Source organism: Myxine glutinosa, chromosome 13 (assembly GCF_964187855.1).
Source record: "Myxine glutinosa chromosome 13, kmMyxGlut1.1, whole genome shotgun sequence".
NCBI classification, from domain to species: domain Eukaryota; kingdom Metazoa; phylum Chordata; class Myxini; order Myxiniformes; family Myxinidae; genus Myxine; species Myxine glutinosa.
Window position 1 is genome coordinate 7,367,485 of NC_136273.1, and position 24,970 is coordinate 7,392,454.

A 24,970-nucleotide genomic window follows, 5' to 3' on the forward strand; every position below is an offset into this window, starting at 1 on the left:
GTTCGTCCTTATGCAGAGATACACCCACACACCAGATTAGAAGTTGGTACTTCGCTTATTTTTCAAGATATGCAGGTTACAAGGTTCAGACATACATGGCATCAGACATACATGGCGGCGGCCATCTTGGATTTTAACGTGGCGACCCAATTTTAAACAGCGTTCTTGCTTGTGCCGAGATACACCCACACACCAGATTAGAAGTTGGTACTTCGCTTATATTTCAAGATATTTCGCTCAAGGTTCAGACATATATATGGTGGCGGCCATCTTGGATTTTGACGTGGCGACCCAATTTTCAATAGCGTTCTTCCTTATGCCGAGATACAACCACACACCAAATTAGACGTTGGTACTTTGCTTATTTTTCAAGATATTCATCTCAAGTTTCAGACATACATGGCGGCGGCCATCTTGGCTTTTGACGTGGCGACCCGATTTTAAACAGCGTTCTTCCTTGTGCCTAGATACACCCACACACCAGATTAGACGTTGGTACTTCGCTTATTTTTCGAGATATTTCGCTTACAAGTTTCAGACATATATATGGTGGTGGCCATCTTGGATTTTGACGTGGCGACCCAATTTTCAATACCGTTCGTCCTTATGCCGAGATACACCCACACACCAAATTAGAAGTTGGTACTTCGCTTATTTTTCAAGATATTCATCTCAATGTTCAGACATACATGGCGGTGGCCATCTTGGATTTTGACGTGGCGACCCAATTTTCAATAGCGTTCTTCCTTATGCCTAGATACACCCACACACCAGATTAGAAGTTGGTACTTCGCTTCTTTTTCAAGATATGCAGGTTACAAGGTTCAGACATACATGGCGGCGGCCATCTTGGATTTTGACGTGGCGACCCAATTTCCAATAGCGTTCTTCCTTTTGACAAGATACACCCACACACCAGATTAGAAGTTGGTACTTCGCTTATTTTTCAAGATATGCAGGTTACAAGGTTCAGACATACATGGCGGCGGCCATCTTGGATTTTGACGTGGCGACCCAATTTTAAACAGCGTTCTTGCTTGTGCCGAGATACACCCACACACCAGATTAGAAGTTGGTACTTCGCTTATTTATCAAGATATTTCGCTCACAAGGTTCAGACATATATATTGTGGCGGCCATCTTGGATTTTGACGTGGCGACCCAATTTTCAATACCGTTCTTCCTTATGCCGAGATACACCCACACACCAAATTAGACGTTGGTACTTTGCTTATTTTTCAAGATATTCATCTCAAGTTTCAGACATACATGGCGGCGGCCATCTTGGCTTTTGACGTGGCGACCCAATTTTAAACAGCGTTTTTCCTTGTGCCTAGATACACCCACACACCAGATTAGACGTTGGTACTTCGCTTATTTTTCTCTCACAAGGTTCAGACATACATGGCGGTGGCCATCTTGGATTTTGACGTGGCGACCCAATAGATACACCCACACACCAGATTAGACGTTGGTACTTCGCTTATTGTTCGAGATATTTCGCTCAAGTTTCAGACATATATATGGTGGCGGCCATCTTGGATTTTGACGTGGCGACCCAATTTTCAATAGCGTTCGTCCTTATGCAGAGATACACCCACACACCAGATTAGAAGTTGGTACTTCGCTTATTTTTCAAGATATGCAGGTTACAAGGTTCAGACATACATGGCATCAGACATACATGGCGGCGGCCATCTTGGATTTTGACGTGGCGACCCAATTTTAAACAGCGTTCTTGCTTGTGCCGAGATACACCCACACACCAGATTAGAAGTTGGTACTTTGCTTATTTTTCAAGATATTCATCTCAAGTTTCAGACATACATGGCGGCGGCCATCTTGGCTTTTGACGTGGCGACCCGATTTTAAACAGCGTTCTTCCTTGTGCCTAGATACACCCACACACCAGATTAGACGTTGGTACTTCGCTTATTTTTCGAGATATTTCGCTCACAATTTTCAGACATATATATGGTGGCGGCCATCTTGGCTTTTGACGTGGCGACCCGATTTTAAACAGCGTTCTTCCTTGTGCCTAGATACACCCACACACCAGATTAGAAGTTGGTACTTTGCTTATTTTTCAAGATATGCAGGTTACAAGGTTCAGACATAAATGGCATCAGACATACATGGTGGTGGCCATCTTGGATTTTGACGTGGGTTGCACCCACACACCAAATTCGAATGCGGTCCTTTGCTTACGCACGCACGCACGCCCGCACGCACGCACACACGCACGCATGCCCGCACACACGGACGGACGGACGGACGGACGGACACACGGACGGAGGGGAAAGCCATAGTCCCCCTTTCGCTCCGCTGAGCGACGGGGGACAATAATTGAGAGATTGCTGCTCAGCAGCCCCATCCTTCCCAGCAGCCCCATCCTTCCCAGCAGCCCCATCCTTCCCAGCAGCCCCATCCTTCCCAGCAAGCCCCATCCTTCCCAGCAGCCCCATCCTTCCCAGCAAGCCCCATCCTTCCCAGCAGCCCCATCCTTCCCAGCAGCCCCATCCTTCCCAGCAAGCCCCATCCTTCCCAGCAGCCCCATCCTTCCCAGCAGCCCCATCCTTCCCAGCAGACCCATCCTTCTCAGCAGCCCCATCCTTCTCAGCAGTCCCCATCATTCCCAGCACTTCCACCATTCCCAGCACCCCAGACAATAGTGGCTGAGAACAGTTTGAATATGAATAGCATGTACAAAAAGTTAAATAAAATTTCACCGAGTCTTTTGTCAAAAAATGACGACATAGTACAGGGTGCCGAATGACACAAAGGTACGGATTGTTCAGCTGTCAAAATACTTGCCCTTACCCTCCGACCAATTCTGTTTAAAACTTGCTTCAGAGGAAACTTAAAATTCCATTTTCAACCTTACAAACGGAATAAAGGTCTCGACCATCCTCTCAGAATATTGCCATCCATTTTGCATAAACCCGGAGAGCATTGGTTCATTGCCATTATCAACAACTCTGCTGTTTACCAGGAAAATGGGACATCAACATCTTTTCATACACAGCATCAGATCAATGAATGAGGACAAATTGTTGACAAAGAGGGGGACAAAACATTATCGTGTAAAGTCTTCAGGAGTCTAAGAGCTCTTGGAAGGTCTGAAGGGAAACTAAAGGCTCAAGGGGATCTACCTCCAACAGGTGGTTAAGTTTTGTGAGGATCAGAGTAAAATGCGAACTGGAGGCGATTGGCAAACCGGCAAATAAACAGAGAGACAAGCAGACCAGACCCATATAACAAACGAACGGACTCGAATGCAATACCCACTCCTCTAAATAAACTAGAGGTTCCAGGGAACCTGAACTCAACTGGTCTATATCAATATGGTTAGAATATGCATAATAGAACCACAAACTATATAGTTTATATGTGCTAAAGAGGTACAGTAACGTTGAAGGTATCTCATGTTTAAACAGGAAACTAGAAAAAATTGAGTTTTAAGTGAGGCATGAAAAGTAAAACTACAATTATTTTTCTCAGATTTCAGACTTGAATTTATTAACTCAACTGGACTATGTCCAGCTGAGTTTTTGTCAACACCCAGTGTCCGTCGTCTGTCTGCCGTCTGTCGTCTGTAAACAATTCGACGTCTTCGCTCTAAAAGTCACAAATATTTGTCAAAATTTGATGAAACCTGTTATGCAGCATCTTAAGACAAACTAGTTGGGATTGCATTTGGGCGTTGCACGCCCAAAAATGGGCGCGGCAGGGCGGCCATATTGAAAAATCAATTTTTGTCATATATTTTTAGCACATATAAACTATATAGTTTGTGGTTCTATTATGCATATTCGAACCATATTGATATAGACCAGTTGAGTTCAGGTTCCCTGGAACCTCTCGAGTTGTACGTGCTGAGGTTTGTTACATACTGTCTACACACCAAGTTTCAGCCTTCTAGCTACATTAGGAAGTACCAGATTGACATAAATTGATTTTTCAATATGGCCGCCCTGCCGCGCCCATTTTGGGGCGTTCAACGCCCAAATGCAATGCCAAACTAGTTTATGTCTTAAAGAGGCTACATAACAAGTTTCATCAAATTTCATCAATATTTGTGACGTCGAATTGTTCACAGAGCGAAGACGTCGAATTGTTCACAGACGACAGATAGACAGACAGACAGGCAGGCAACGGACGACGGACACTGGGTGTCGACAAAAACTCAGCTGGACATAGTCCAGTTGAGTTAAAAAGTTAACATGGTAAATAAACGTGTATATAAACAACATGAAGTGGTATGTCAGCAGTAGAGATAGTAAAGTGTATATAAATAAATAGATAATCCAAAGTTGTGCATTGGTAGTGAGATGGTAAAGTATATACAAACTAGAGGTTCCAGGGAACCTGAACTCAACTGGGTCGAGTCATGTCATAGGTCACGACGAGGTCATTTTTCGGACATCGTCAAAACCCGTAATATATGTGTTGAGGTTTGTTACATACTGTCTACACACCAAGTTTCAGCTTTCTAGCTACATTAGGAAGTACCAGATTGACAAAAATTGATTTTTCAATATGGCCGCCCTGCCGCGCCAATTTTTGGGCGTTCAACGCCCAAATGCAATGCCAAACTAGTTTATGTCTTAAAGATGCTGCATAACAAGTTTCATCAAATTTAATCAATATTTGTGACTTTTAGAGCGTAGACGTCGAATTGTTTACAGACAGACAGACAGATGGACAACGGACGACGGACACTGGGTTTCGACAAAAACTCAGCTGGACAATCCAGTTGAGTTAATAAACAGTGGTTCCCCAAAAATATAGGCCTCTACTATTATCTCCAATATTTTTTTATTGTCAAATTCCAAATGAGCTCCATTTCCCAAATAATTTGACATACCTCATGTGCAGATAATACCACATACATTTGCCCAACATGAAAGAAATGCGTCCAATGTTTTTCACAATGAGGTTCCGGAAAGATGGACAGCACCCAAAACACAAGCTCCCAGCCAGAGGGATGCCCGGTTGGAAGATGTCAGGTGGTCATAGTTTGTATTCATAAATTTTAGTTTTTTTCAAAGTGAATGAAATGCATTGACAAGCCTTCTTAAATTAGTTGTCTCACTCCTCCAACTCTTCAAAAAGTGATCTCGCTATTAAATGAGCCTCAATATTGGAAAGCAAAAAAGGAACACTAGACTGAAACAACCAACTCAAAATAAACAATAAAACAAAATTTACTGATAAAAGCAAACAAATAAGAAACAAATAGTGGAGATATTTTATCACCAATACTTACTCACTCCCCTGGTCTGTTCGTTGCTCGATCTGCTCAATGAGGTTCTGGGAAACAAGAATAATATCTTTCAGATCACTTGCTCAAGTACTTCAAACAGCACGTATGTATGTATGTATGTATGTATGTATGTATGTATGTATGTATGTCTGCACACACACAAATTACATATATAGTAAATACACACATACATGTGCATCATAACAAAAGGGTGTGTGTGTGTGTGTGTGTGTGTGTGTGTGTGTGTGTGTGTGTGTGTGTGTGCCTCCTCCACAACTCCAAAACCATGAAACCTGGTGGCCCCAATCTTTGCATGCATACTTCTCAAAATCCAAGAGTGTGCATAAATGAAAACTGGGTGTTTGGGTGTGTAAAAACGCCCTTTTTGAAGATAAATAACAGCGTGTTGATAACAAAAAGACAGAATAAGGCTCACCCAACTGGTGGTAATTATTTACCCGTGTGGAGAGTGCTTGAACCTCAGGTTTGTACAGATTTTTTTTAAAGGAAATTGTAATTCTTGGGTAAAATGCCAGGGGCATAGAAAAGGACCATTTATATAAGGGTATGTGCCATCTGGCAAAGTATAGAAAAGAAGGGACTGCTTTTTTTTTTTTTTCCCCCCTTTTTTTTGTATACTGAATCGAGGCTCGTGAAAGAGCTAACATTTATTTCACAAACAAATCAACCAGACAAACAAAATATATAAAAAGAGGGAGCGGAAGACAATATGGGGAGAGAAGGAGAAGCACACAAACACAACATTTGAGAGCAGGGAGATGTGTGGGAGGGAGAGGGGTTGGGGGGAGGAGGCGTGGGAAGGGGGGGGGGGGTGGGAGAAGTATAAAACACAAGGACACCAAGGACTTCCAGGACAGAAGTTGGTATTTCAAAAAAGTGGATTTGGGGTGAAATTAGCGGGGGTAGAAAAGATCAAGGTTTTGGATGGGGGGAAGATAAGAGATGGCGATGAACAGCTGTTTTAAAGACTTGAAGGGTGGAGTGGGATTGAAGAGAGTGAGGGAGTTTGTTCCAGAGGTGGGAGAAAAGAGGAATGAAGGAGTGAAGGTGAGCAGAGAGTCTTGATTTTGGCAGTTTAACCATAAGAGGGTTGCAGGCAGATCTTGTGCGACCTGTAGGAATATTTGGGGGACAGAGCCCAGAGAGAGCTGGGGGGGCAAGGCCAGAGAAGAGTCGGTAGAAGACGGAAAGACCACCGACCTGCCTGCGGTGAGTGAGTGAAAGGCCCTTGGAGTTAGCTTCATCGCGGGAGATTCCAATGATGCTGAACGCTTTGGTTTCAACAGCGTGACGACGAGCTAGGTATGAGGCAGGAGCACCGGCCCAGAGGGGAGAGCAGTATTCCATTGAGCTGCGGATAAAAGCCTTGTATGTGGTGAGGAGCTCAGGTGTGCCAAGGAAGGACTTCGCACGACGGAGGATGCCCAGTCGGCGACTGGCTTTGGAGGCCAGATTTGAAATGTGGTTTTCCCAGGAAAGATCATGGCAGATAGTGAGACCCAAAAGCTTGAGTGACAGAACTTCTTGGAAAGGATTATTCAGAAAGTGGATGGGAGGGTTGTCCAGTCGGTCTTTTCGGAGAGACATCGTAAGAGTGTGAGATTTGTCAGGATTGAAAGACATGTTCCACTTGTTTGCCCAGTCTGTGATTTTGTCCAGGTCTGCAGAGAGTGAGGAGGCTGCAGACTGCCAATCTGAGGGATGAGGAATGGAGCGACAGAGAGTAGAGTCATCAACAAAGAGACAGAGAGGATTTTCAAGAGAGTCAGAGAGATCATTGATTAAGACCAGAAAAAGCACAGGGCCCAGAACACTGCCTTGGGGAACTCCAGCCTGAACAGCAAGGTGAGATGAGAGAAATCCATGCAGGGCCACAGGTTGACTACGACTAGAGAGGAAGTCCGCCAGCCATGCATGGAGATTTCCATGGATACCAAAGGAGGAGAGTTTGGTGAGCAGAGCGGGGTGCCAGACCGTATCTAAGGCACGTGATATGTCAAGGGAGACAGCTCTAATTTCCTGTTTGGCATTGAGGACCTCCATCCATTGTTGAGAAACCAGAAGCAGCATGTCCAGAGTAGAGTGACCAGGTCTGAAACCAAATTGATGATCAGAGATCAAGTCATTGGAGAAGAGGAAAGATTTCATATCTGAAGCAATGATGGATTCCATGACTTTGCTGACAATTGGGAGAAGGCTGATTGGTCTGTCGTTGCTAGGATCTGTTTTTGCACCTTTTTTATGCAAAGCGGTGATGTTGGCTGATTTCCAAGCAGATGGCAGATGGCAGATGACCTTGAGCAAAAGAGAGGGTGAAGAGAACAGAGAGAGGGAGTGAAAGAGCGGAAGAACAGGATTTTAGGACCCGTGGGCTGATGCTGTCAGGTCCAGTTGCAGAATCAGAGTCGAGGGTTGACAGAAACTTTTCCACCTTGTCAGGAGGAAAGGACACAGAGTCCAGGAGCAGCTGGGTACGACTGGGTACGGTGGGTACAGAGAGGGATGGGTTTGGGACACAAGATTTAGAGGCAAACACAGAGTTGAGGCATTCAGCTTTTTCACGTGTGGAGTCAGCCGTGTCGCCGTTTGAGGTGAGGGAGGGGATGGAGGGGGAACAAATACCAGAAACAGATTTGACCAGACGCCACCAGGATTTGGAAGAGGGAGACAGATAAGAGAGTTCGGTCTTGAGAACGGAGAGATATTGTTTCCTGGCTCTCCTGAGGGTGGACACACACTTGTTTCGGGTTTGTGCAAGGAAATGAGATTTCCTTCCATTGGATTTGCTTTCCAGGAGACGAAAGCAAGTTGTTTCTGGGCAACAGCCTCACCACAAGATTCCGTGTACCATGGACGGGAGGAAGGGTATGACAACTGAAGACGAGATGGGATAAATCTGTGCATGAGAGAGAGCAATTTACTTTGGAAGAATTCCCAGGATGAGTTGATGTCAGAGGCGGTAGAGATGCGAGACCAGTCCAGATGATTGATGGCTGCTTGAAGACCGTGCCAGTTGGCCTGAGTGAAATGCCAGACTCGTCGCCGCTGAGGAGGCTCTCTGAGAATGGTCAGAGAGATGTCCACTTTAACAAGCACATGATCAGATGAGCCGATTGGAGCAGAAGAAGAGCAGCAGACATTTTCAGGGAAGTTAGTCAGAACCAAGTCCAGAAGAGAAGATGCTCCGTTGACTGAGATCCGGGTCGGGAAATTGACAGATTGTGTCAGTCCCAGTGAGTCGCAGAAGTCCTTTGCTGAAGAGCCATGGCTGGTGAGAGAGGTAGCCACACCCAGCCAACTGGCATGGTGACAATTGAAATCACCACATATGAGGAAGAGAGAGTTGGGATGAGTAGATAGAAGTTGGTCCATATTATCAGACGGCGAGATGTAGATGGAGTCATCACTGTTTGGTGGACGGTACAACACACATATGAACAAAAGGTGGGAGCGAAGGGGAAGCCGTAGCCAAAGGTATTCCTGGGGGTGAGGTGGAGAGAGGGCAATGCAGGGCGAGTGAGGAAGAGAGATTTTTATAAAGATAGCAACCCCACCTCCAGGACGAGGCTCACGTCTATCATACCGGAGGAGGGAGCAACCTGGGAGAGATACCAAGGAATCAGAGACATCATGAAGGAGGGAAGTTTCTGTGAAGCAGATCACGTCTGGTTTGTCAGAAGCAACCTGTGTGGAGAGATCAGTCAAGTTTGAGCGAAGGCCCCGGATGTTTGAGGTCCATACCGTCAATGAAGAGGAAGGGGGAGCATCAGATACAGAACAGGGGGGGGGGGGGGAGGGGTAGGGTAAGATGTGGAAGAGGAGGAAGAGGTAGGGAGAGCTGTTGAAGGTGTGTCAGAGATTTCAGAATAGCTTGGAGAAAGGGAAGAATGGGGCAGACAAAAGGTTTGATGGTGATTGGGTGAGGCACAGTGAGGTGTTATTTGAGGAGGGGGAAGAGCGAGGCAGAAGGTTGGGGGAGATGAAGGTGAAAGTTGGAAGGGGGAAGAAGCGGGGAGGACGCTTTGAGGAGGAGGGGTGAGAGGGGAGTCTAGGAGGGGAGGAGCGAGGGAGAGTCTCGGAGGGGAGGGGTTGGGGGGAGTTTAGGAGGGAAGGGGCAAGGGGGGAGATTTGAAAGGGATGGGTGATGGGGAAGATTTGGAGGGGAGGGGCAAGGGGGTTGATTTGGAGGGGAGGGGTGATGGGGAAAGTTTTGGAGGGGAGGGGTGATGGGGAAGTTTTGGAGGGGAGGGGTGATGGGGAAGTTTTGGAGGGGAGGGGTGATGGGGAAGTTTTGGAGGGAAGGGGTGATGGGGAAGTTTTGGAGGGAAGGGGTGATGGGGAAGTTTTGGAGGGAAGGGGTGATGGGGAAGTTTTGGAGGGGAGGGGTGATGGGGAAGTTTTGGAGGGGAGGGGTGATGGGGAAGTTTTGGAGGGGAGGGGTGATGGGGAAGTTTTGGAGGGAAGGGGTGATGGGGAAGTTTTGGAGGGAAGGGGTGATGGGGAAGATTTGGAGGGGAGGGGCAAGGGGGTAGATTTGGAAGGGAAGGGGTGATGGGGAAATTTTGGAGGGGAGGGGTGATGGGGAAGTTTTGGAGGGGAGGGGTGATGGGGAAGTTTTGAAGGGGAGGGGTGATGGGGAAGTTTTGAAGGGGAGGGGTGATGGGGAAGTTTTGAAGGGGAGGGGTGATGGGGAAGTTTTGGAGGGAAGGGGTGATGGGGAAGATTTGGAGGGGAGGGTGAGATTGGATTTTGAAAAGGGTACGATTAATGGGAAACGAACATTTATTGCAAAATGAGTTTCTTGAGACCTTCGAGTCAAAAATACGTTTGAGGACGCTGAAGGAGGGGTGGAGTGCAGGAGAGTTTCGGGAATGTAGAAAAAAGGAACTGGAAGAGATGGAATTTTTTTTTGGAATGAATAGATTTGGTGAGCAAGTCGAAAGCATCCTTTTATAGAAGAAGAAGAAAAAGGTGTTATAATATACGACAGAATACAGTTCTTCAGGGGAAAGTTTAAACATTTTTAACAACGTGATCACGTGATCACGAACAACATGATCGAAAAACGAACGAACAAATAAGAACAACGAATAAACGAATAAGAACAGAGAAGGGAATTTTTTTTTTTTTTTTTTTTTTTGGAGTTGAGATTTTAAACAAGGAAGTATGGGGGTGAAAGACTGGGCCAAAAAAAAAGAACGAAAGTAATTGCAGCACAATCGACGAACCGCTGAGAGAAAAACAAAGCCTCAAGGTCGGACACGGTAGCCTATTAGGCCTCAGAATACGCGACACTAATTAACCGACGATTTTGTATACATGTATGAAAAATTAACACCGAGAATCTTACTAAAGACACACTATAGGTACACACACCGAAAGATAGATACAGTTTCGACAAGAACACAATTGTGAAAAATTACTTAACTTCGAAAGCGTGAGCGCATGGACAGCTTCGAAAAAACGTTACCTCCAATCTTGCGCATGCGCAAACCTCCCCAAAGGTTGTAGACATTCCATAGGTTGTAGAAAATGCCAAACAATACAAAATAAGGGGCATTCAAAAAATCTTGTGTGCATGCTGGACTACACTTGTGTTCTGAGGAGCAACCAAGTAATGCTCTAGAAAAGTTAATATAAAGGGGCACCCTACATCTGGCAAATAAAATACATTTATTTCTTCATGCAGATGTATGCATCAAATTGGCGCCAAACTACAAGCCGTGTATCGAACACATACAAACAAAGAGAAATTTTTTTTTTTACCTTTCATGGGTTTATAAGATTATAGGACAAAAATAATGTAATTACATGCTGTTTAAAAATTTCCATGGTGGAACAACAAAATAAAAGGTTTGCGGTTTGCCAATGGTGGTGTGCAAAGCCTGGTGTTGGCTTAGCGGTTAGGGTGCCGGCTTAGGATCAGAGTGGCCAGACGGAAGCCTCTCCTCGGTGAAAGACACATGAAAGCCCGCTTGGAGTTTGCAAAAAAGCACCTAAAGGACTCTCAGACTGAGAAACAAGATTCTGTGGTCTGATGAAACCAAGATTGAACTGTTTGGCTTCCGTCTGGCCACTCTGCCATCAAGCCCAGATTGGTGGAGTGTTGCAGTGATGGTTGTCCTTCTGGAAGTTTCTCCCATCTCCACACAGGATCTCTGGAGCTCAGCCAGAGTGACCATCGGGTTCTTGCTCACCTCTCTTACCAAGGCCCTTCTCCTCCGATTGCTCAGTTTGGCCGGGCAGCCAGCTCTAGGAAGAGTCCTGGTTGTTCCAAAGTTCTTCCATTTAAGAATTATGGAGGCCACTGTGCCCTTGGGAACCTTCAATGCAGCATAAATCTTTTTGTAGGCTTCCCCAGATCTGTGCCTCGACACAATCCTGTCTCTGAGCTCTGCAGGCAGTTCCTTCCACCTCATGGCTTGGGTTTTGCTCTGATATGCATTGTCAGCTGTGAGACCTTATATAGACAGGTGTGTGCCTTCCCAAATCATGTCCAATCAATTGAATTTACCATAGGTGGACTCCAATCAAGGTGTAGAAACATCTCAAAGATGATCAAGAGAAATGGGAGGCACTTGAGCTGAATTTAAGTGTCATAGCAAAGGGTCTGAATACTTATGTCAATGTGATATTTCAGTTTTTTTCTTTTTAATAAATTTGCAAAACTTTCTAAAATTCTGTTTTCTCTTTGTCATTATGGGGTATTGAGTGTAGATTGATGAGGGAAAAAAATGAATTTAAACGATTTCAGCATAAGGCTGCAACATAACAAAATGTGAAGAAAGGGAAGGGGGCTAAATACTTTCTGAATGCACTGTAGAAATCAAAGTATTATCTACTGAAGGCTACTCCATGCGGCAGATTACGGCCCAACTCCGTTTTTCAGCAGGATTTGAAAACAAGGTTCAGAGGAGGATAAGCGAAACCGGAATCGTGAACAACGTCAGTAGTTGAGGAACAACAACAACAACAACATGCATTTTAAAGGCCATTTTCCCTGCTAGAGCGGGGGTTAGCCTTGCGGTCCCCATGACAATCTTCTCCATTTTGCCCTATTTTCTGCATCTCTCCTTGTTAACCCCCTTGCCCGCATTTCTTCTTCCACCATCTTTAGCCAAGTCTTTCTCGGTCTTCCCCGTCTTCTACTTCCTTCTACATTCATTTCCATCACTCTTCTCAACCAGTCACTTTCATCCTTCCTCAACACATGACCAAACCATCTCAACCTGTTCCTCTTCACAGCATCAATCACAGGCTCTATTCCCATCATCTTTCGCAATTTATCATTTGTCTTCCTCTCTCTCAACGATACTCCGCACATCCGTCGAACCATTCGCATTTCCACCCTTTCCAACCTTCGTTGCTGCTCTACGTTCATTACCCATGTCTCGCTCCCATAAATCATAACACTTCTCACACATGCAGCATACACCTTTCCCTTCAGCTTCAACGACACTCCCCTCATCATCAGCACGCCACTCAGTTCCCGAAACTTCTTCCATGCACATCTCACTCGAGCAACCGTTGCCGAGTCTGATCCACATTCTCCATTCAGCATGTCTCCGAGGAAGAAAGCCAAAATTCCCCAAAGGTACCTCTGGGTTCTCGACATATATATATATATATATATATATATATATTTTGTATACAGGATCGAGGCGAGTGAAAGAACTAACATTTATCACACACACAAAAAAAAAAATCAAACGGGCACCCAAAGTCTATAATAAGGGGAGCGGTGGAACAACCAGAACAACCAAAGACATGATAGAAAATGATCAAATTGAAATCTTGCCAATGACCTAGCTGAAATTACAGGTTGTAATTACAGGATTGTTTAAGAACAGCAAGATACGCGTTAGCGCAAAGTGATCTGTTGCTAAACCTCGTGCAACTCCTCAGAAAATTATCCGTTTGATCAGCAATCTACTTTGGAGATGACCCCCAGCTACACCTTAAGCCAATAAAAAGTTGGTTTTGACATCACAAAATGAATTTCGAGTGTGGACTGAATCGGAACAACATTCACATCCAGACCTCACCTGGACTTTTGGGGCAGTAGTACGAAACCGGACATAAAACATGGTGAAGGCGTTATCATTTCCAGGAACACCGCTCTGCTACGGGAATAAAGAAGGGAAAACAGCCTGTCAAGCCGTTCAAGTTATTTGTAATTTCCTTAATACTCTGAATTTTCAGCTCAAATGTTTAATCATAATATTTTCAAGCATCAAAAGTTGAGAGAAGCGAAATGTCAGTCCACCCTCCCCACACAACATACTCATAACAAAGTTATTCAAACAAAGCCATTTTCGAGAATTCAAAAGCTTTTCTTTTTTTCGCTGTATTGCCGACAGTATCCATTTGGGTCTCATCTTTATCTTTTATAACACATCTGGGTTGCAGTGGTACATGTCGGCATGCGTACATTGCCGATTTGTTGGTCTGAGGTAAATCAAAAGATTCCCAGAGTTTCCCCTTCACGTTCACCAATTTTCATCAACAATGCCAGTTTTAGATATATTGTAAACCAAAAACGAATGATAAATCATGGAAAAAAAAAAAACTTCTGCAAAATAAATTATGCCCAAAATGCATCCTGGAAGAGATGTGCATCTCTGACAACTCAGAATGTTTATCCCCCACGCTTTACCAAAAAAATCTACTATACAAGAGAGCCGTTGGTCTGTGTGTCACCATTTTTCTCAGAGAAGGCTCAACGGATCTTCGTCAAATTTTTAGAGGTTCATCAGTGCACATCGGATTTTTATGTGAAAAAATAAAAAATATTTTTTCACATAAAACGGCTTTTTTGCGCGCAAAAAAATTATTTTGCTATTTTCGGAGAAAAAAAGAATTTCGCCCTTTTTCGGGAAAAATAAAATAAAATGCCCTTTTTGGTCGAAAATGTCTGGCAACGCTAAAAAAAATTAGGGAATTTTTCGAAATTTTAAACTGCGATCGAAATTTGTAACTGCGATCGAAATTTTTAACTGCGATCGATCTCAAAAACAAAACGTTGCGTCCACTTGCGTGCGTTGCGTCCCCAGCGTGTACAGCAGTGAGGCGGTGTACTACAGTGAGAGAGTGTACACAAAGTGTGAACAAGTCTCCTATCAAGATGAATGCTGCTCTTCGTGACAAGTGGCTGAAGGAATTCAACGCTGGCGGCGATGGGGCCACCTTCAAGTACGTGTCGAGTGACACGGCTTTCTGTCGAGCTTGTGAAAAGACTTTCCGGGCGAAGCAGAAGTCTGAGCTGGCCCAACATGTCCGAGGAGACCGCCACAAGAGCAACTTGGCCTTGAAGAAGAAGAGGACAGTCACGCAAGCCACCATGGAGGACTTTGGTGGCGGAAAGAGGCACAAGTGCGACGTCGTGGCTCAGGAGCTGTGCCAGGCCATGCTGGCCGCTGGCATCCCATGGTCGAAATTGGAAAACCCTGCCCTCCGGTCGTTCCTGGAGAAGCACATCACTCTCCAGATCCCCGATGAAAGCTGGATTCGAAAGCACTACCTCGACAAGTGCTACGGCGAGGCCTTGGCGGGGATCCGTGCCGACCTCGGACAGCAGCCCATCTGGCTGTCCGTCGACGAGACGACCGATTCGGCAGGTCGATATGTGGCCAACATCATCGCGGGACGCTTGTCCAAGGAGGGGTACTTTCGTCCCCACCTCGTCCAGTGCATGTTTCTGGAGAAGACCAACTCCGGGGAGATCGTGCGTGCTGTCAATGACACGCTGCGCTATCTTTGGCCTGATTTCAAGCCGGAGTGCCTCAAGGTCCTCGTCAGCGACGCCGCGGCCTATATAATCAAGGCCGGCCATGCCCTGAAGGAACTCTTCCCGGACTTGCTGCATGTGACTTGCGTTGCCCACGCGCTCCACCGTGTCTGCGAGACAGTCCGAGAAATGTTCAAGGACGTCAACGACGTGATTGCCACGACGAAGAAGGTGTTTGTCAAAGCCCCGTCGCGTGTTGTCTTTTGGAAGGAGCAGCAGCCCAATCTTTCTCTCCCCCCGGAGCCCATTCTGACTCGGTGGGGGACGTGGATCGACGCCGCGGTGTTTTACGCCGAGCACTTGAGGCCGTCAAGGACATTGTGGACCAGCTGAACGATGACGACGCGATGGCAATCCGGAGTGCCAAGGACCTGTTCGGAAAGGCGGACATCAAGCTCAGTTTGGTCTTCTTAAATGCCTACGTGTCGTTCATCCCGAAGATCCTTAAGCAGCTGGAGGAGGCCGGCATGGAGCTGGCCAAGGCCTTCCAGCTCCTTGATCAGGCCAAGGAGGAGCTCGAAAAGATCCAAGGCTGCCGTAAGGAGATCCTGCTCACCAAGTTCAAGGCGGTGCTGCAGCGCAATCCCGACATTGGTGTGCTGAGGACAGTGGCTTTGATCCTGGATGGAGATCAGCACGGATCTGAGGTTGGTGTGCCGGCTGGAGTCAAGCTTGCTGACATACCCCTCTTGAGGTACTGCCCCCCATCGTCAGCGTCGACGTGGAAAGGTCCTTCTCCGTCTACAGAAACGTCCTCACCGACCGCCGACACCGCCTCACCAAGGAGAACATTACCAAGATAACGATTTCAAACACCTACTTTAACCGTTCCTAAAAGGGTCTTGTCAATTTCTTCTAGTCCTCTACTTATCAAACAATGCGGTTGCAATAAAGGTACCTGAACGTCATTTTTTACCTGTTTACTAGCCCAGAGTGCTTAATGTTGTGCAGGAAAAAGCTTACCATTTTTTGTTCTTTTTTTGACTGATTTCTGAAAAACTTGGTAATAATTAAAAATGAATAAAACGGGGGAAAAAAATATTTCGGGATTTTTTCACATTAAAAAAAAAAAATTCCGCTTTTCAAAACATAAAAGGCCTATTTTCTTAACATAAAAATCCGTAGTCTCATCAGTGACTGCCTGGGAGTGTTTTCGGCAAAAAAATTGAAAAGAAAAAAGTTGGTTTTTTGGGATTAAAAAATAAAAAAAATTGATACCCGATAGACATTCTTCTATCACCTAAATATTTTTTTAACACATTATCAAGGGAAGCAAGAGGCATGCATTTGGGGGAGGGAAGTGGTTAGAAGTATTTTACAGAGAAGAAGAATGGACAGGACGTCAAATTGTAGGTCCTGCTGCATCACCTGAACATACACTAGAAAAGCAGATGTAAGACACTTGTTTTTTGTTTTTTTTGTATACAAGATCGAGGCTCGCGTAAGAGCTAACATTAATCACAAAAAGACAAACTGACACGTAAAACATAAGATAAAGGGAGCGGGAGACAAGATGGGGACAGAGAGGGAAGCACACAAGCACAACAGTAGAGAACAGGGACGTCGGGAGATCTCTGGGAGGGAGAGGGCTTGGGGGGAGGAGGCATGGGAAAGGGGAAATATATGGGATATATGATTATAGTAATGGACACTGAGGTGTGACAATGATTTAATGATCAGAAACAAGTTCATGCGATTTATCAAATCAGGAGAGGGAAACTTTCAAACAAAGCAGGAAAGTTCACATCTTCAACACAGCCCGAACCAAAACCAGGATCGGTGACATCAGAATCAACAGTTTGAACACTTAACAAGGTAATCAAGGCTGATGGAAAATTGTTCATTAGTCCATAACAACAATGATGACAACCACAGCAGCTAGATTGCCAGGGCTGTCTTGATATCCAATGGCAGCGTTAACAAGTATCACATGATCTTATGCCAAACACCACATGGTCTATAAATTGCTGTTGTTGGTAAAAAGTGTGTACTACAGGAAGCTGTACCTGTCTGCTTAGGGAAGCAGTGAGGCTGAGCAGCTGTCGAGTAATGTGGGTCTTTAGCAGCTGTGTCACACGAGTCACACAGAGTTCCACACGATGCATGTACACCGGGAAGTCATGGAACTCAGGCTGGAAACAAAATGGGTAAGAACAAAACATAAGGTGAGACCAAAACAGGTAATGCAATCAAGCACGTCACAAACGTAATAATAGCCCCCGGGGGGCTGACCGCTATTTCCCCACAGTTTCCGAGAAGATTTTGCAATAAATTACCTTAATTTGAGGTGAACTCCCCTTTTCAGCTTCTTATAGGGGCGGATCCGGATGGGGAGCGCAACCCCATGAGACCTTAATGTTCTGATGTATCGTACCAAATTTGGTCCATATCGGTCATGTAGTTTGCGAGCAAAATATGTTTTGATGAATATGTGGGGATTAAGGGAGGGAGCCCGTGGCCCCCTTTCCAGGGGAGATGCGGCCATGGGGAGCACAACTTAAGATTGGGACACGATCACAATGCCGCATGGCCAGTTTGGAGTGGATCCGGTTGTTGGTTTCTGAGAAAAAGATTTTTGAATGAAATACCAATATTTGGGGCAACACCCCCATTGCACTCCCTTTAAATGGGCAGATCCAGATGAGGTACACAACCTCATGGGACCTTACTGTCCTGATGCACTGTACCAAATTGTGTCCATATCGGTCAGGTAGTTTGTGAGAAGATGTTTTAGTCAAATGTTAACCAACCTAAGGACGGACGGATACCGGGACCCACTCAATGAGGCTATTTCAGAGAAAAAAAACCAAAAATACTCTTCTTTATTTGAGCTGCATTTGTCAAATTAAACAAGAGGACTTGTTTATAAAGCGTACGTGTGCAGTGATATAGGAGATGCAGTCGTCCAACTTGGCAAGCATGGGGATGAAGCCTTCATTGTTGACAGATAGGGTTGGAGAGTTAAATCTCTGCAGCACACACAGTCCACAAAACATAGGGTGAAAGATTGCACTCACACATACAAAACAATTGAATGCTATTTGTTTCAGCCCAATTGGGTTTCGGTTTGTGCGTCGGTTTGCATCTTCTACTCGAAAATGACTGGACGTATTTTTGTCATATTCGGCACGTGTATGCAATAATATCGGGGCATAGTGAATATCAAATGTCTTTGGGATTGGGGCCAATTTAGAATTGTGGCCAAATTAAAAATTACATTAAAAAAATAAAAAAAAACACCTTTAGAGGCCATTTTTCCCCGCAAGCGGGGGTTGGCCTTTTTCGGGGACCGTGGTTGTTGTTGTTTTTTTGGTCCCCTTTTTGAAGCAATGTTTTACGGCCGGATGCCCTTCCTGCCGCCAACCCTTTTTGTCGCCTTTTTACGACAAACAGGGAATTACCAGTGAACTGGTACTCAATTTGCCGACCTCGGAAGGATGACAGGCTGAGTCAACCCCCCTGGCATTAATTCAGCGATCGACCGGGATTCAAAACCAGGATCCTAGGATCCTAAGCTGGCACCCTAGCCGCTAGCCCAACACCAGGGATTAAAATTTAAAATTAAAATTTATAATTAAATTAAAATTAAAATTTATAATTAAAATTTAAAATTACATTTGGAGTGATAAAGGCTCAGTGTAGAGTGCATGCACAAGCGCACGCATGCACGCACGCTAAACTTGGGGGAAGTCCCATCACTTCCGATGGAGTCTGGATATGAATGACGTCACAACAATGGCGGCGCCTTTCTCACTGCACTCAGCGGGGCATTTCCGATGGAGAATGTTCCTCCTACTCATGAATGCCAAACGATTTTCCATGCTCTTAACTTTTTTAATGCTGAATGTCAAGCAAGGAAGCAGCACGTACCATATTCCCAGTGTTTGTATGACTCGGCCTAGGCTGGAACCACGGGCCTCCCAGACTCAGAGTGGACACTCCAAGCATTAAACCACCAGTCTGGTAATGGATGTATAGTTGATTTCAATCGTGTAGCAGCAAATTACAACCACTGCCCCACTTTAATTAGCTGTTGCGTGCTACTATTTGAACGTCGTACCGACGTGTGCATGTCCATTCATTAGTCAGATGGCCTATTTATGCCAAACTACCCAATTATCATGCCTTACTCATTTTCTTAAGACAATAAAGCTGATTGTCCTGCCTTAAGTCATTTTCTGAAAACAATTAAGCTGATTGCCCTGCCTTAATAAGTCAATTTCTGAAAATAATTAATCTGATTGTCCTGCCTTAATGTCATTTTCTGAAAACAATTAAGCTGATTGTCCTGCCTTAATAAGTCATTTTCTGAAAACAATTAAGCTGATTGTCCTGCCTCAATAAGTCATTTTCTGAAAACAATTAAGCTGATTGTCCTGCCTTAATAAGTCATTTTCTGAAACCAATTAAGCTGATTGTCCTGCCTCAATAAGTCATTTTCTGAAAACAATTAATCTGATTGTCCTGCCTCAATAAGTCATTTTCTGAAACCAATTAAGCTGATTGTCCTGCCTTGTCATTTTCTGAAACCAATTAAGCTGATTGTCCTGCCTTAATAAGTCATTTCCTGAAACCAATTAAGCTGATTGTCCTGCCTTAATAAGTCATTTTCTGAAAACAATTAAGCTGATTGTCCTGCCTCAATAAGTCATTTTCTGAAAACAATTAAGCCGATTGTCCTGCCTTAATAAGTCATTTTCTGAAAACAATTAAGCTGCTTGTCCTGCCTCAATAAGTCATTTTCTGAAAACAATTAAGCTGATTGCCCTGCCTCAATAAGTCATTTTCTGAAAACAATTAAGCCGATTGTCCTGCCTTAATAAGTCATTTTCTGAAAACAATTAAGCTGCTTGTCCTGCCTCAATAAGTCATTTTCTGAAACCAATTAAGCTGATTGTCCTGCCTCAATAAGTCATTTTCTGAAACCAATTAAGCTGATTGTCCTGCCTTAAGCCATTTTCTGAAAACAATTAAGCTGATTGTCCTGCCTTAATAAGTAATTTTCTGAAAACAATTAAGCTGATTATCCTGCCTTAATAAGTCATTTTCTGAAAACAATTAATCTGATTGTCCTGCCTCAAGTCATTTTCTGAAACCAATTAAGCTGATTGTCCTGCCTTAATAAGTCATTTTCTGAAAACAATTAATCTGATTGTCCTGCCTCAAGTCATTTTCTGAAAACAATTAAGCTGATTGTCCTGCCTTAATAAGTCATTTTCTGAAAACAATTAAGCTGATTATCCTGCCTTGTCATTTTCTGAAAACAATTAAGCTGATTGTCCTGCCTTAATAAGTCATTTTCTGAAAACAATTAAGCTGATTATCCTGCCTTGTCATTTTCTGAAAACAATTAAGCTTCTGAATATCTGAAACAATCTGAATATCCCTGGTGTTGGGCTAGTGGCTAGGGTGCCGGCTTAGGATCCTAGGATCCTGGGTTCGAATCCCGGTCGATTGCTGAATTAGCGCCAGGGGGGTTGACTCAGCCTGTCATCCTTCCGAGGTCGGCTAATTGAGTACCAGTTCACTGGTAATTCCCTGTTTGTCGTTAAAGGCGGCAAAAAGGGTTGGCGTCAGGAAGGGCATCCGGCCATAAAACATTGCTTCAAAAGGGGGACCGAAAAACAACAACAACCACGGTTCCCGAAAAAGGCCAACCCCCGCTTTGCGGGGAAAAATGGCCTCTAAAGGTGGTTATTTTTTTATTTTTTAATTAAGCTGATTGTCCACCTCAAGGAGCAGAGCCAAAATAATACTGCTCTTGCACCTTCATGCTGTGTGGTGATCATGACAACCAAGTTTGATGCATTTCTATACAACCATTTAGCAGATAGGGTGACGGACGGACACAGACGGAGCAGATTACTATATTCTTTCATTTTTTTCAAAAAGCATGAGGATAATAGTCAAAACGTGGGAAAAATTACACTTCAATTATTGTACATGCAATTACCGTAGTTTACCCAAAGTCTGACATGAGGAAATGAACAAAACACATACATGGACAAAAGTAGGATTAAGTAGGATGAAGAAAGTGACAGAGAAAGATAGAGGAATTAATCAATTAAAACAAAAACAACCAAGTGAGACCATTTTTGAACAGAGGTGCAGCAACTATCAATTTCCTACTCACCGTGCTTATCATCTCCAGCTCATTGAAATAGGACAGTTTCTGTTGAATGCCATCTGCAAGGAGCATGAGTCGCGTCTGAAGAACAAGGAAATATTCAGGATAGAAGAGACGATAAAGGCAAATGTGTACTCAAACACTGGTTAGAAAGAGGATTAAATCAAGTGTGCACTCAAATTAAAATTGTTGCTCTGTAATGTAAAAACTCAGACAGTTCCCCCAAAATATGTGCAGGTGGTTGTGCTTCCATCACCTGCTGCTGCAGAAGTTCCTCGCACGCGCGCTGCAAAGCACCAGTCTTGCTCGAAACAAACAGGAAATTCTTCTCCAGCATAGTAAGTTCCGAAAGTGCTGCATCAACTGCTTCCAGCAAATGTTCACACTCGTCCTGTAAGGCCTGAAGACCATCCCTCACCAGCCTGAAAAACCAGATGAGCAATGTCATATTCCACCAAAATCAACAGAACTAATAATAATCTAAGTACAGTCAGACCCCGACATTCGCGGGTGATACGTTCCTGAAAAATGCCGCGAATTCCGAATCCGTGAATATTGGGGCAATGTTTCAATGGGAAAAAGGGGGATCAGTTCCCGGCGGTTCGTGATTTATAAGGAAAGTTTATTTTAAATGTATGAACATGAATGCAGATGACTACAGTTTCATTAAAAATGCTTACAATAAAAACAAAAACACTGTAAACCTTTCCAAATGATTAGCTCACTTTTTTCCACGAGTGTCATGTTACTTTATCGAAAACGAACCGTTTGCTCTGCTTTAAGGTGGGTTTTCACGGGACACGCGAACGGTTCGCGAAGGATGCGAATGTTGAAAAAATGGCAAAGTCCAACATTCGTATTTTAGGCTCCAAAAGTTCGCCAAACATGCACGGGGGTTCGGAAGTGTCGTCAATTGTTCGCAGAAGTCGTTTTTTGTTCGGCGGGAATTTCAAAAATGTTTGAAATACCCGCCGAACAAAAAATCGACTCCTGCGAACAATATTGTGGAGTGGAGTAATGGTTAAAGCGTCCGATCCACGACTGCGAGGTCTGTGGTTCAAACCCCGACCGAGTCATACCAAAGGTCTTGTTACGTTTGTGGGGGTAAACGAAGTAATACCTTGAGGAAGTTAGAAATGTGTAGATTGTGAGAAAGGAGGATTTGCCCAATTTGTGTTGGCGCAAAAACATGGGGGAAAACTGCGCCCTATAGCGTATCACAGCACTCGATTGGATCCAGTAGCACGAGGGTTTCCACAGTGCTTGCGAGCAGTGGCAGCAGCATCGTATGCAGTAGAAGCCACAGCTACAATAGTCCTGGGGTGCCCCTTAATTCTCCTTGTTGAGCATGCGGTGGCGACGGTTTTGCTGAAGGCAGGAACACAGCACCTTTCAGCATCAAAGGCTACAACGTATGAACTAGGGTTGTTGGCGCCATCAAACCTCACCATTCAGCATTGCCCAACGCTGAACCCAGCATCTATGTTGCCAACAGAAGCAGATGGTGAGCCCCATGACTGTGCGGAGGTATCGGCACATGCACTAGTGCCTTACGTTGATTTGAAGGACATTCCCATCCCAGATGCAGATCTGGTACTGTATGTTGACGGATCATCATCAAGAGCTTTGGATGGTTCACTACTGACAGGATATGCAGTATGCACAGATGCTGACATGGGAGAGTGGGAAATTACCAAATACTTACTCGGCTCAACAGGCAGAACTTTATGCATTAACTAGAGCCTGTCATTTAGCAGAAAGCCAGAGAGTAACCATTTATACAGACTCCAGGTATGCGCATGGGGTTGTTCATGATTATGGTGCTCTCTGGAAACAGAGGATTTTTGACATCTTCAGGAAGCCAAATAAAAAATGGGAGGTTGATTGCTAGCCTCTTGGAAGCAATCCTTCTACCATCGGCCATTGCAGTGGTCAAATGTGAGGCCCATACACGAGGAAGAGATGAGGTCTCGCAGGGAAATGCAAGGGCGGATGAAGCAGCGAAACTTGCGGCACATTTTGAACAAGACCCAGTGATTATACAGGGACCTGTAAGGGTTCCTGAAAATACCCCGATGCTGCAAGACGTCAGTGCTATGCAAGAAGTGGTGGGAGACCGGGAAAAAGAGGTGTGGGTACAGACTGGATGCACATTTGACAAGGAATCTAAATTATGGACTACTCCTGATGGACATGTTGTCGCTCCTCGCCAGTTGTTGCCATGGATTGCTCGTCTGGCTCATGGAGTGAGTCATACAGGCAAAGGAGGAATGTGTGCATCAGTGTTAAAACAATGGTATGCACCTGGGTTTACACTTGTGGCAGAGCAATGTTGTGCTACATGTCAGGTGTGTCAGGTGTATAATCCAGGCAAAGGTGAAAAGACTACACCAGGAGCTCACCCCGCACCGTCAAGTCCGTTTGTACATTTACAGATGGATTTTATCCAAATGGAAAAGTGTACTGGATTTCAGTTTGTCTTAGTGATTGCAGACATGTTTACAAAATGGGTAGAAGCTTACCCTTGTCGACATGCAGATGCCAAAACAGTTGTGAAGATTCTGTTGAAGGACTTTATATGCCACTTTGGAGTTCCTTGCAGGATCTCTTCTGATCGGGGTACGCATTTCACAGCAGATGTGGTTAAGGAATTGGATAAGGCAATGCAGATAAACCTTCATCTTCACTGTCCTTATCACCCCCAATCAGCGGGAGCAGTGGAACGACATAACGGAGTAATAAAGAACAAGCTGGCCAAAATCTGTGTGGAAACCAACTTGAGATGGCCGGATGCCATTCCACTTGCACTCCTTGCAATGAGGGCTACTCCCAATAGGCGAACGGGATTATCCCCGCATGAAATCTTGATGGGGAGACCAATGCGGGTACCTCATTCACCTCCCCTGACGATCAAGATGGATATTCACCAGATGGATGATTTGATGTACTTTTTCTGTATTGAATTGACCAAAGTCGTGAAGATGTTTCATTCCCAGGTGAAGGAAGCTTTACCAGAACCTGCAGAGAATGAGTGTCATTCTTTTCAACCTGGAGACTATGTGTACATCAAAATTTTCAAACGAAAAACTGCGTTGACACCACGATGGTCAGGACCACACCAGGTGCTGCTGACAACGCATACTGCAGTGAAATGCCAAGGCAGACCAAGCTGGATTCATGCCTCTCATTGCAAGCGAGCACATGGGGCAAGGAAGGACAGTCCCACAGAAAATGAGGCTGCACCTAGCAGCCCAGCAGAACATCCAGTGGCAGATAAATGAAAGTCATGATTTTCATTCACCTAAATTACATTTATCGCCCCCTGCACTGATAAACATTACATTTTCAACATTTAATATTCCTACTTGAATTATGGAAGATAGTGACATTTATTTGCCTACATGACATACCATTATCTACTGATATTAGCGCAGCATGAGGGATAATGTATCACAACTACACTCATGATCAGGGGATTTAGTTGGACCCCGGGATATAGGGAAATCAGGAAAAGGCAAATAATGAGATTTATGTTAAATAGTAAGGGATTTTATTAGGGATTTTTCTTTCATTAACCTGTTAGGAAGTTTGTTAGTTACGATGTTGAATTTTATTGACATGTAATTATGTTATAGGTACGGACATATACAAGGGGTAGCTCACATGTTTTACAGATGGATACAGGTGGGACAAAGGGAAACACCTTATCAAGACAAGCCGACCAATCAAGGGAAACCAGAGACTTCTACTTTGGATACTCCTTGAAAAT

General features: G+C 44.5%; 1 protein-coding gene across 3 annotated transcripts in view; it reads right to left on the reverse strand.

Annotated features, from left to right (window-relative positions):
* Nucleotides 1-24,970, reverse strand: part of COG3 (component of oligomeric golgi complex 3) — an 83,403-nt gene that overhangs the window by 41,697 nt on the left and 16,736 nt on the right. For 2 of the 3 annotated variants that reach the window (XM_078766975.1, XM_068133693.2), the window contains 6 exons: nt 21,458-21,623; nt 21,208-21,282; nt 17,951-18,043; nt 17,081-17,206; nt 13,333-13,410; nt 5,270-5,313 (listed from right to left, as the gene is read on the reverse strand). In XM_078766975.1, coding sequence (XP_078623101.1) covers nt 5,270-5,313; nt 13,333-13,410; nt 17,081-17,206; nt 17,951-18,043; nt 21,208-21,282; nt 21,458-21,623 — 582 coding nt within the window. The remainder of the gene's footprint in view (nt 1-5,269; nt 5,314-13,332; nt 13,411-17,080; nt 17,207-17,950; nt 18,044-21,207; nt 21,283-21,457; nt 21,624-24,970) is intronic. The other variant, XM_078766976.1, reaches the window with a different exon arrangement.